General features: G+C 43.6%; 1 protein-coding gene across 2 annotated transcripts in view; it reads left to right on the top strand.

Annotated features, from left to right (window-relative positions):
• The window catches only part of cacna2d2b (calcium channel, voltage-dependent, alpha 2/delta subunit 2b), a 90,091-nt gene extending 78,227 nt beyond the window's left edge, over positions 1–11,864 (top strand). For both annotated transcript variants that reach the window (XM_042299991.1, XM_024373643.2), the window contains exons 29-38: positions 2,591–2,682; positions 2,802–2,849; positions 3,173–3,244; positions 3,596–3,748; positions 4,606–4,658; positions 9,722–9,777; positions 10,148–10,271; positions 10,355–10,464; positions 10,720–10,802; positions 11,078–11,864. In XM_042299991.1, coding sequence (XP_042155925.1) covers positions 2,591–2,682; positions 2,802–2,849; positions 3,173–3,244; positions 3,596–3,748; positions 4,606–4,658; positions 9,722–9,777; positions 10,148–10,271; positions 10,355–10,464; positions 10,720–10,802; positions 11,078–11,173 — 887 coding nt within the window. In that variant the 3' untranslated portion in view covers positions 11,174–11,864. The remainder of the gene's footprint in view (positions 1–2,590; positions 2,683–2,801; positions 2,850–3,172; positions 3,245–3,595; positions 3,749–4,605; positions 4,659–9,721; positions 9,778–10,147; positions 10,272–10,354; positions 10,465–10,719; positions 10,803–11,077) is intronic.
• Positions 11,865–13,467: the final 1,603 nt, after the last annotated feature.

Genomic DNA, 13,467 nt, shown 5'->3' on the forward strand with positions numbered 1-13,467 from the left:
TAGATAGACTCTATTTTTTTTCTTTTTCTACTGTGTTATTGACTTAATTGTTTACTCCATGTGTAACTCTGTGTTGTCTGTTCACACTGCTATGCTTTATCTTGGCCAGGTCGCAGTTGCAAATGAGAACTTGTTCTCAACTAGCCTACCTGGTTAAATAAAGGTGAAATAAAAAAATATCAGCTGATGTACGAAGGGCTATATAAATAAATTCGATTTTTTTTGTGTGATTTTTTTATGTTTCTAGGGTAGCACCCTCTAAGGTGCAGCGTTGAGTAGCCGACTAGTTATGGCTATTTAACAGTCTGATGGCCTTGAGATAGAAGCTGTTTTTCAGTCTTGGTCCCAGCTTTGATGCACCTGTACTTATAAGGGAACAAGGTGAGATCCAGATGCAGACACAGGAGACAGATGGTTGGAGTCTTAGATGTTTATTAATCCAAAAAGGAGTAGGCAAGAGAATGGTCGTGTACAGGCAAAAAGTCCAGTAGGTACCAAAGGGCAGGCAGACTTCGAGGTCAGGGCAGGCATAATGGTCAGGCAGGCGGGAATGGAGTCCAGAAAACAGGCAAGGGTCAAAACTGTGAGGATTAGCAAAGATAATAGAAAAAGGTGTACAGGAAAAACACACTGGTTGACTTGACAAACAGACAAGACGAACTGGCACTAAGAGACAGGAAACTCAGGGATAAATACACCAGGGAAAATTAGCAACACCTGGAAGGGGTGGAGACAATAACAAGGACAGGTGAAACAGATCTGGTTGTGACTGTACTGACATCGCCTTCTGGATGATAGGGGCGTGAACAGGCCGTGGCTCGGGTGGTTGATGTCCTTGATGATTGTTTTGGCCTTCGTGTGACATTTGGGTGCTGTAGGTGTCCTGAAGGGCAGGCAGTGTGCCCCCGGTGATGCGTTGGGTGGACTGCACCGCCCGCAACCGCATGACTCTCCAGAGGGTGGTGCAGTCCGCCCAACGCATCACCGGGGGGCGGACTTCAGGCGGTGATACAGCCCGACAGTATGCTCTCAATTGTGCATCTGTAAAAGTTTGTGAGGGTCTTAGGGGCCAAGACAAATTTCTTTAGCCTCTTGGGGTGGAAGAGGCACTGTTGCGCATTCTTCACCTCACTGTCACACTGTCATTTCAGATTTGAAGTGATGTGTACGCTGAGGAATTTGAAGCTTGCCTCCTTTTCCACTGCGGTCCCGTCGATGTGGATAGGTGCGTGGTTTCCTCTGCTGTTTCCTGAAGTCCACAATCAGCTCCTTCGTTTTGTTGATGTTGAGGGAGAGGTTATTTTCCTGGCACCACTCCACCAGGGCCCTCACCTTCTCCATGTAGGCTGTCTTGTCCTTTTTGGTAATCAGGCCTACTACTGTTGTGTCGTCTGCAAATTTGATGATTTGAATCTGAGGCGTGCATGTTCACGCAGTCAAGGGTGAACAGGGAGTACAGGAGGGGGCTGAGCATGCACCCTTGTGGGGCCCCTGTGTTGAGGATCAACGAAGTGGAGGTATTGTTTCTACCTTCACCACCTGGAGGCGGCCTGTCAGGAAGTCCAGGACCCTGCTTAATGATGAGCTTGGAGGGTGCTATGGTGTTGAAGGCTGCGCTGTAGCCAATGAACAGCATTCTTACGTAGGTGTTCCTCTTGTCCAGATGGAATAGGGCAGTGTGCAGTGAGATAGCGATTGCATCGTCTGTGGATCTATTTGGGCAGTAAGCAAATTGAAGTGGGTCTAGAGTGTCAGGTAAGGTAGAGGTGATATGATCTTTAACTAGCCTCTCAAAGCACTTCATGATGACAGAAGTAAGTGCCACGGGACAATAGCCATTTCGTTCAGTTACCTTTGCCTTCTTTGGTACAGGAACAATGGTGGACATCTTGAAGCAAGTGGGGACAGCGGACTGGGATAGGGAGTGATTGAATATGTCCGTATACACTCCAGCCAGCTGGTCTGTGTATGCTCTGAGGACGTGGCTAGAGATTCCTTCAGGGCCGGCAGCCTTGCGAGGGTTAACACGCTTAAATGTCTTGCTCACATCGGCCACGGAGAACAAGAGCCCACAGTCCTTCAGGAGCGAGCTGCGCTCAAAGCGGGCGAAGAAGAAACTACCTCCAGTAGTTTTCTTCACCACTCACAAGTATTTTGTCGTCAGACATATTTGTAGGGTGTTATTTACTCTTCTATAACTAATGTGTAACGCTATCTTCACTTCTCAGACATTTATTTAGGGCATATCAGAACGTTTCGAAGCAGCAGGGATTCCCTGAGAATGCACATGCACAGTTGTTACCCATCTCCACTGCTGTGGCAGTTGGCTACATAAAATAATGTTTTTAATTCATCACAAGTGTTTTGGGTGGAAAAGTACACATATCCGGACTCAAAACCGATAGTACTTTTGACAAAAATAACTAATTTGGCTGTACGCTTTCAATAAAACAATGAATTTGTCCACACTTCACTGGCAACGGGAGCAGAGCAAGGCCTCCTCCTTTAATGGGCTCTCTCTTACTCTTCTGTTATCTCTATCTTTCATGCTCTGGTCTCATGGTTTTGTTTGAACTCTCCTGATGACCAGTGGTGGGGGTGAAGCTAGACTTGGAAGCATGGGTAGACAAGTTCAAGATCTTGGCCAGCAACGTGTCTGACAGTCGTCAGGGCTCGCAAAAGGTACAGTATGAAAGGCTGGGTAAAAAATGATCAGTCCTCTATGTGACTGCTGTCAAGTGACTTGAACAGATCCAGTCTAACGTTATTATGTTATGGTGACTCTGACTTCCTTTGTACAGTGTGGGCCATCCAGAAGTTGTGAGATGGACTGCGAAGTCAACACTGATGTAAGAATTCATCTCCTTTCACATAGCCCTAGCCCAGGAAGAGTAGCTGCTGCTTTTGCAACAGCTAATGGGGTTCCTAATAAAAATACCAAATACCAAAATTGTACAAACTGCTGTCACAGTACCCAACCAGACACAACCTACACACATACAGTTTGACTAGTTCATGTCAACCAAGCGTCTGGGGAATTATGGCATGATTTGTTTGTGTGTGTGTCCAGTGCTGGTCTGTGTGACAGAGAGAATAAGAGCAAGTGTGAGAGTCTGTCTGTATGTGCCTGTCAGTAGTGATATAATAATCCAATACAATTCCCTGTCTCTAGGACTTACTCTGCTATCTGATTGACGATGGTGGCTTCCTGGTGATGTCCAACCAGAGGGATCACTGGAAAAAGGTATGGAGGGTAAACGTCAGTAGGTACCAACCATGTCAACTTACACAATGGTCAAATAAATGGTCAAATAGCACAATAAAGTTGATTATCGAAGATATTGAGAGATTCTTTGAAAGCTGTATGTTACAATTATAACATTTAGTCTGTATTATTTGACTCCCATTAGTTTTAATAGGTGCAGACCAGTCACAAAGCCTTACCCTTGTTTTTTGCTATAGCTCAGTGTGCAAATAATACAGACGGATTGTTATCAAATATATTGAATGATAGATCTGTGTATTAAAGATATGGAGGTCTGACAAAGATCTTTTCTACCTGCCTGTCAGTTATCCCAGTATCTTTCTGTTCTAGGTGGGCCTTTTCTTTGGTGATGTGGACCCCTATCTTATGCACGCGCTGTATAACAACTCCATCTATGCCCGCCGGCAGTCCTTTCAGTACCAGTCAGCATGTGAGCCAGTCAGCAGCAGCCACACAGGGGCAGCACCCAGGGGCATCTTTGTGGTGAGAGTTCAAGGACCAGGGCAGTCTTACCTTACCTTACTTACCTTATTTAATCTCCAGGGTCCATATTTGTGAAGTGTTTCAGAATAGGAGTGCTGATCTAGGATCAGTTTTGCATTTTCCAGGGGGTTCTGATCCTAGATCTGCACTCTTACTCTGAGACGTTTTACGGGTGGATACAGGCCCAGAGAAAACGACTAACTATTCCACGTAGCCTATCAAAGATGCAGCTACCACAACATTGTTTATGCCCTCAGATCTACACAAGTCCCTTAGTGGGAAACTCTTAGAAAAAAGGGTTCCAAAAGGGTTCTTCGGCTGGCCCCATACAATAACTATTTTTGGTTCCAGGTAGAACCGTTTTGGGTTCCATGTAGATCCCTCTACAGAAAGGGTTCCACAGTGCCGTCGGAAAGTATTCAGACCCGTTGCCTTTTTCCACATTTTGTTAGGTTACAGCCTTATTCTAAACGTATTAAATAGTTTTTTAGAATTTTAGATTAAGGCTGTGAAAGAATTCAATGGGTCTGAATACTTTCCGGAGGCTCTGTAAATGGAACCCAAAACGGTTGTACTTGGAACCAAAAAGGGTTCTTCAAAGGGTTCTCCTATGGGTACAGCCAAAGAACCCCTTTCGGTTCTAGATAGCACCTTTTTTTCTAAGAGTGTAGAGGGGCTAAAGGTTGTTTCTGGAAGGGGCTATCAACTTCAACCTCATAAGGCTCTGGTCGAAAGTAGTGCACTATAGGGAACAGCGTTTGGGACTTACTTATTCTAAATCTTTCAGTGAGTAATGGCTTCTCCTTGTGTTCTCTTTTCTTCTCCTGTCCTCCTGGTTCCCAATGTGTTGTGTCTAGCCCTCCATCGCAGACATGCTCAGTCTGGCCTGGTGGACATCGGCGGCAGCATGGTGAGACTATCTCTATTTTAGCACAGATCACATGACCTAAAGAACAAGTTGTATGAAACGTAACCCTTTAAAGGGATAATCTGGGATTAGTACATACATTTTTGGAATGATACAGCCATAGATTCTTGGAGAATATAACTTAGAAATAGTTCAACTTTCTTACTCCATCACAACCCAAAATAAAACCTTGTTTAACAATATAATGAATAAACAAGTACTGTGTAACTTCAAAATAGGAATATAATTTTGATCTAATGCAGGGTCAGTCCTTGCATCCATAGCTCTGTGTTTGAATTTGAGAGTAGTTAGATTTCTCCAGCTCCATCCCTCAGCTGTTTCCCAAAACGTTGTTGTTGATTGCCCCCGCAGAAATCTCATTAGGCTAATAAAAAAATCCCCATAAGAATCTGTCAGTTTAAGCTAGAGATATGTTTTTGGCATTGGATGCGTCTCAATCCACCGCATCTGCCTATTTCGCACTTCCGCATCTGCGGTGAAAGGTGACAGAGCTAGAGCGGTGTTTATCAGACCATGAGACACCACAAAAATCGGTCTTCTCACAGAATCGTCTGTAGTGTACAAACTATTATGACCCCTCTATGGGAAGATGAGACTCTCAAGAACACGATGATGGTGTTCTCCTCTCACAAGCGTCTTGGGACTTGTCTAAAGTCAGTACAGCTGATCTGCTAACTTTTGGCTGTAGTGTCCGAACAGTTTGAGCTACACACTAATATGAAGCCTCTGTGGAAAGGTGAGACTAACGAACACGTACATGTCGGTTGTTTTGCTCTAGGATGCCTATAGGCCTCACAAGACTTGTTGAAGGTCTCCCAGTACCAGTTGAAAAAATGAATGGAAGTATACAGTGCATTCGGAAAGTATTCAGACACTTTCCCTTTTTCCACATTTTGTTATGTTACACCCTTATTCTAAAATGGATATCAATCTACACACAATATGCCATAATGACAAAGCCGAAAAAAGAAATAAAAAGTGCACATTTATGAACAATAAAGAACAGAAATACCTCATTTAGATAAGTATTCAGACCCTTTGCTATAGGCCTCGAAATTGAGCTCAGTTGCATCCTGTTTTCATTGATCATCCTTGAGATGTTGCTACAAGTTGATTGGAGTCCACCTGTGGTAAGTTCAATTGATTGATCATGATTTGGAAAGGCACACACCTGTCTATGTAAGGTCTCACAGTTGGCAGTGCATATCAGAGCAAAAACCAAGCCATGGGGTCGAAGGAATTGTATGTAGAGCTTGAGACAGGATTGTGCTGAGGCAAGAGTCTTCCAAGCTGGCCGCCTGTCCAAACTGAGCAATCGGGGGAGAAGGGCTTGGTCAGGGAGGTGACCAAGAACCTGATGGTCACCCTAACAGAGCTCCAGAGTTACTCTGTGGAGATGGGAGAACCTTCCAGAAGGATAACCATCTCTGCAGCACTCTACCAATCAGGCCTTTATGGTAGAGTGGTCAGACGGAAGCCACCCCTCAGTAAAAGGCACATGACAGCCCGCTTGGAGTTTGCCAAAAGGCACCTGAAGGACTATGACAATGAGAAACAAGATTCTCTGTTCTGATGAAACCAAGATTGAACTCTTTGGCCTGTATGCCAAGCGTCACGTCTAGAGGATACCTGGCACCATCCCTATGGAGAAACGTGGTAGCAGCATCATGCTGTGGGGAGACTAGTCAGGATCGAGGGAAAGATGAACAGAGCACAGTACAGAGAGATCCTCTTGGTGAACCTATCCCTTTAGCGGGATAATTTCCGTCAACTTCTGCAGAATTGTAAAGCACCAAATTCAAATTAAATTACTAAAAATATTTAATTTTCATGAAATCACCAGTGCAATATAGCAAAACACAGCTTAGTTTGTTGTTTATCCACCTGGCGTTTCAGATTTCAAAATAGCTTTTCGGAGAAAGCATACCAATGTAACGATTCTCGTCGTAGGTGGAAGGAGGAGAGGACCAAAGCGCAGCGTGGTAAGTGTTCATCTTATTTAATGAAAAAAGAACACTTCAAAATACAAAAAAACCAAAGTGAAAACCGAAACAGTTCTGTCTGGTGCAGACACACAAAGACGGAAAATAACCACCCACAAAACACAAAGGTAAACAGGCTACCTAAATATGGTTCTCAATCAGGGACAACGATTGACAGCTGCCTCTGATTTAGAACCATATCAGGCCAAACACAGAAATAGAAAATCATAGAAAAACTAACAACCCAACCTATAGGCGAGGGTCTGTGTGGGTGTCTGTCCGCGGTGGCGGCTCTGGTGCGGGACGTGGACCCCACTTCACCACAGTTTTTGTCTGCCTCCTCAACCGCCCCCGTGGCCTCTTACGAGCAGCGACCCTCGCCGCCGACATCCGACTGGGGACCCTAGCCATGGGTCCCGAATGGATGGGAGATTCCGGCAGTGCCGGAGTGAAGGACGACTCCGGCAGCGCCGGACAGGCGGGTAACTCCGGCGGCTCCGGACAGGCGGGAGACTCCGGCAGCTCCGGAGTGAAGGGCGATTCTGGCATTACCGGCGTGACAGGCAGCTCTGGCAGCTCCTGGCTGACTGACGGCTCTGGCAGCTCCTGGCTGGTTGACGGCTCTGGCAGCTCCTGCCTGACTGATGGCTCTGGCAGCTCCTGGCTGACTGACGGCTCAGGACAGACTGGCGGCTCTGGCAGCTCAGGACAGATGGGAGACTCTGGCAGCTCAGGACAGACGGGAGACTCTGGCAGCTCAGGACAGATGGGAGACTCTGGCAGCTCAGGACAGACGGGAGACTCTGGCAGCTCAGGACAGACGGGAGTCTCTGGCAGCTCAGGACAGACGGGAGACTCTGGCAGCGCTGGAGAGGAGAAAGGCTCTGGCAGCGCTGGACAGGTGGGAGCACCTGTAGGCAGAAGACGGAGAGACAGCCTGGTGCCGGGGGCTGCCACCGGAGGGCTGGTACGTGGAGGTGGCACCGGATAGACCGGACCATGAAGGTGCATAGGAGGTCTCGAGCACCGAGCCTGCCCAACCCTATCTGGTTGAATGCTCCCCGTAGCCAGGCCAGTGCGGCGAGGTGGAATAACCCGCATTGGGCTGTGCTGGCGAACCGGGGACACCATGCGCAGGGCTGGTGCCATGTACACCGGCCCGAAGAGACGCACTGGAGACCAGATGCGCTGAGCCGGCTTCATGGCACCTGGCTCGATGCCCACTCTAGCCCGGCAGATACGAGGAGCTGGGATGTACCGTACCAGGCTATGCACACGCCAAACACAAACCAAACACAGGCCAAACACAGAAATAGAAAAACTAACATAGACAACCCACCCAATTCACGCCCTGACCATACTAAAACAAAAGACAAAACAAAGGAACTAAGGTCAGAACGTGACAACCAAGCATTTATGTAAGAACATCTCTCTCACTAGACAAAAAATTACATACACCTAGCAGCAAAGTAGATTGGTCACAGAAGTCAGAAAAGCAATAAAATGAATCGCTTACCTTTGGTGATCTTCAGATGTTTGCACTCACGAGACTCCCAGTTACACATTAAATGTTCCTTTTGTTCCATAAAGATTATTTTTATATCCAAAATATCTCCATTTGGTTGGTGCGTTATTTTCAGAAATCCACAGGCTCGAGCGGTCACAGCGGGGCAGACGAAAATTCCAAATAGTATCCGTAAAGTTTGTGAGAAACATGTCAAACGTTTTTATAATCAATCCTCAAGTTGTTTTATTTAATAAATAATCGATAATATGTCAACCGGACTGTAGCTTCTTCTGTTGCGTATGAAAAACGCTGCTGGCACCCTGCCATCCTCTGACGCGATCTGATCTTTCTCGCTCATATTTTAAAATAAAAGCCTGAAACTATGTCTAAAGACTGTTCACACCATTGAGGAAGCCATAGGAAAAGGAATTTGGTTGATATCCCTATAAAGGAGGGAAGGCATAGAATGGAACAGAGAGCTTTCAGGAAAAATGGCACTTCTTAGTTGGATTTTCCTCAGGTTTTCGCCTGCAATATCAGTTCTGTTATACTCACAGACAATATTTTGACAGTTTTGGAAACTTTAGAGTGTTTTCTATCCTAATCTGACAATTATATACATATTCTAGATTCTGGGCATGAGAAATAGGCCGTTTCATTTGGGTACGTTTTTTCATCCAAAAATCAAAATACTGCCCCCTACATTCAACAGGGTAATAAATCCCTAAAGTTGGATTAGGAAAGTTGTTTGAAATGTTTGGACAGCAAGAGGTTTTAAAACCTGCTCCAGACCGCTTAGACTGGGGCGAAGGTTCACCTTCCAAAAGGAAAACAACCCTAAGCACACAGCCAAGACAACGCATGAGTGGCTTCGGGGCAAGTCTCTTAATGTCCTTGAGTGGCCCAGCCAGAGCCCGGACATGAACCCGGTTGAACATTTCTGGAGAGACCTGAAAATAGCTGTGCAGCGACACACCCCCATCCAACCTGACAGAGCTTGAGAGCATCTACAGAGAAGAATGGGAGAAACTCTCCAAAAACAGGTGTGCCAAGCTTGTAGCGTCATACTCAAGAAGACTCGAGGCTGTAATCGCTGCCAAAGGTGCTTCAACAAAGTACTGAGTAAAGGGTCTGGAATACTTATGTAAATATGATTTCAGTTTTTTATTTTTAACAAATTTGCTAAAATGTAGATTTTTTTTTTTGCTTTGTCATTACGGAGTATTGTGTGTAGATTCATGAGAGGAAATATGAGGGGACCAACTGTTGTTCCATGTAGTGAATCTGTTATTCAATGCGTTTGATGGGCCAATGGCAGTAGGGCCAACTATTTTTTTCATCAAATATTTATTTCAGATATTTTTGGGACACTTAAAAAAAATATATCAAAGTTAGATAGCAAAATTATGCTTGGTAGTAGAACCCCCCCCCCAGACAGGGTTTAGGGGTATCAAGTCAGGTTTAGGTCAGAGAGATGTCCTGTCTATTACTGTGATATTACCCTATGGCTCAGCTTCCCTCTCACTGTGTGTTGTTACCTGATTCATCTGTATCAGGTCTGTAGTCCAGCAGCTGCTCTATGGACTGGCCTACAACAGTTGGCTCTACACAGGTTGGTGCACATTTCTTATTATTGTGCTGTATGTGTGCCTTTCTCCAAAGCTGACATGTTAGGGGAATATGTTTCCATATGCTATGGGAAAGTAGTTGGTGTACACGGGACAGCACATTGCCAGGGCTGTCTTGTTGGAAATGGAGCTCACTGTGTTTTTACATATACACATGAACACTCCCAGTACATGTCACATGTATGAAGCTGGCTCCCCACTGTAGACAAAGGTTCAATCCCCGCGTCCACCTTTCCCACTGTTTCTCCCACGTGCCTGTATCCCCCTCTCATTTCACAACTGTCAAATAAAGTGTTGTGATACCCTAAACAAACAAAAAACATTTCTGGGTGTTTCATTCCTCCTTTGTTGCAGGTGATGTTCTGGCAGATGGGTTTGACCAGAAGGAGAGCAGCTGTGTGACCATCCAAAGCCAGTTCTACTTCACCAACACCACCAACTCATACAATGTGCTGCAGGACTGTGGGAACTGCTCCAGGTGTGTGTACTCAAGCATGTTTTATGCGTGTGTGTGTGTGTGTATGTTTGTACAAATACGTGACCTCTTTTCCTCTGTTGTAGGTTATTTCATGCTAAGAGGATAGAGAACACCAACCTGTTGTTTGTGGTGGCTGAGACACTGCCCTGTAGCTCCTGTGAGATTGAGAGACTGACCCAGGTCAAAACGGAGTGTATCCTTCATTTGGTCACCAGGACTGCAACATCTACAAATCTGAAGAAAGGCTGTCCACAAACTAGGGCATGATCTCCTACATGTTACAAAAACCTAATGCATTGACTTATTAGATAATATAGCTAGCTGTAGCCTACATTTTGTAAATAAGTGAATCACTGGGTGTTATCGTATCCATATAGAAGACTCTATATAGGCCCAAAGTGTCACTGCATTTCCTTGTTGACCCTCTGACCTTAACCCAGGCCAACAGTCCAGGAGGAGGATCCCTGTGAGGTGTTGAACTCTGCACGCTACCGGAGAGGCCCGACCGAATGCTGGGACTACAACATCTGGGTAAGGAGTTCTCTAGTACCCCAGACATACTGTGTCCCCCACTTGGCACTCTTTTCCTTATATACAGTAATGCACTACTTTTGACCAGAGTCCTATGGGCCCTGGTCAAAAGTAGTGCCCTGTAAAGGGAATAGGGTGCCATTTGGGACACAACTGTGGTCTCTTGTGCATCACTTCCTATTGTTATTATTTGATATATTATTTGATATTTATTATATAGGTGGTTGTTCTCTAGTCCTCTCAGTCTGCGTCTTCTCTTTATTTCTCTCTTCTAGGAGAACACATCGGAGTGTGGGAGAGGCCATTCCCTACAATCTTCAATAGGAATCCTTTTCTCTATCCAGCTGATCCTGACTCTTCTCTCTCTCTGACACCTGGACTAGACCATTACCACAGTCATCATCCACTATCTCCTGACATCCATTCTCTTACTCTTCCCTTTGATCTTCAACATTTCTTTATCTACTTCTGGTCGGGGATTGACCTCTGCCAAAAAAAAAAAAATCTCATAATTCCAACTTCCTCTTTCCTCTCCCTTTCTCTAGTGTAATTTCCCTTCATCTCTCTCTCTCTGCATTGCCATTGCATGTTCTCATATGACAGGCCACTTGAAAAGAAGAGAGTTTCTCTTATTTTGATGACAGTAAATTGCCCCAAGTGTGAGATATGGAACATTTTTTTAATCATCCATATCCTTTAAAAAAATCACTTCATTTGAATGTGTGACAAAGGGATGTTATGACAAATATTTTATTGACTTAGATGTTAGTTAGCATCAATGCTAAATATGTTCTAAAAGTGCTTCCAAAAGCCAAATAAGAAGTGATTGAGAGATTTAAAAAAACAACAACTTTGTAACAAAAGTACAGTGGACCGTTGCTATCAACTGATACAGTACATTTTGTTTTTGTGAATTTTAGATGAACATAGTAAATATATATATAAATATATAAATAAAAAAATACGTAAAATATATTCCAAAGATGTATTTTTGTTCATATATATATATATATATATATATATATATATATATATATATATATATATATATATATATATATATATATATATATATATACACACAGTACCAGTCAAAAGTTGACACACCTACTCATTCCAGGGTTTTTCTTTATTTTTACTATTTTCTACATTGAAGAATAAAGTAGCCACCCTTTGCCTTGATGACAGCTTTGCATTCCAGGGTATTGCATTCCAGAGTGTGCAAAGCTGTCTTCGAGGCAAAAGGTGGCTACTTTGAAGAATCTCAAATATAAAATCTATTTTGATTTGTTTAACACTTTTTTGGTTACTACATGTCTCCATATGTGTTAATTCATAGTTTTGATGTCTTCACTATTATTCTACAATGTAAAGAATAGTAAAAATAAAGGAAAACTCTGGAATGATTAGGTGTGTCCAAACTTTTGTTTAACACTTTTTGGTTACTACATGTCTCCATATGTGTTAATTCATAGTTTTGATGTCTTACTATTATTCTACAATGTAAAGAATAGTAAAAATAAAGGAAAACTCTGGAATGATTAGGTGTGTATATATATATATATATATATATATATATATATATATATATATATATATGAACAATACATGTATTGAATTAGATGTATGAACAAACATGCATAGCCTATATGTCAAATGTTATACTCCATTTAAGTTATACTCCATTTGGATGGTTGAAGATGACCTACTGAAGCTTTACCTTGCATCTTGTGCAATGATTTGTCTATGTGATCTGAAAAGCTCATGCATTTGTGTATGCTAACTTCTGGAGAATGTAGCTTATGTATGGGCAGCTTTCAGTGTAAACATTTGATGATGCCACTCTCCGATTCCCTTTGTTGATATTCCCTTCTAGTCCAAACAGAGCTTTATAGCCCCTAGAAGCATTTATGAAGAAACACATTTGGGTTATAGAAAAAGGAGTAATATTTTTGACACACTTTTTTTGATGAAATATTTGTAAAATGTTTTTTCTTTCATGTCATGCCTGGTGTTCCACCCAGCAGTGCCTTGGTGCACTCCTATTGGATGAGCGGGTCTTTAGATCTCAGATCTGGACAGTAGACACTTCTGCTCCAGCCCTGGAGAAAGGCACACTCGACTCTATGGACAGTACTGACTGAAAGGACAGCCCTCAATGGATTTTGTGGGCCATGGGAAATGTTAAGGTGGACTGTGTGAGGTGAAGGGAGATAGGTGTAGTTTAGGATTACATTTCAGACTGCAAGGTATTAGGGATACAGCACAATTGAAACAGCGCCCAGTTACAGTACTTTCCCTTGTAATTTCCCCATGGACACAGAGGCACAGCCATCGTTCAGCCTGCTCCAGTCTGTTTGTGAAAAGGTGCAGTCAACCGTGTGACCAAGAGCTGATCATGGATAAAGGACAGCCTAGATAGCCTGCTTCCCCAGTGCTCAGTGTCATCTCCCTCTACCCTGTAGTTCAGTGGTGTACCGCAGTATCTCATGCAATTCTACACATTTTGCCATGAGGCTGAGAGAATTTTGCATTTTTAAAGCAAATTTCCTGTTATTCTATACATTTTGGCATGAGGCTGAGAGATAATGTTGCAGTTTTACAGCAAATTTCCTGTAAATCATATTTTTTTTTACATGGCTTATGACATGTTCATATCGTATCT

The sequence above is a fragment of the Oncorhynchus tshawytscha genome, linkage group LG02 (assembly GCF_018296145.1).
Source record: "Oncorhynchus tshawytscha isolate Ot180627B linkage group LG02, Otsh_v2.0, whole genome shotgun sequence".
In the NCBI taxonomy this organism is placed as follows: domain Eukaryota; kingdom Metazoa; phylum Chordata; class Actinopteri; order Salmoniformes; family Salmonidae; genus Oncorhynchus; species Oncorhynchus tshawytscha.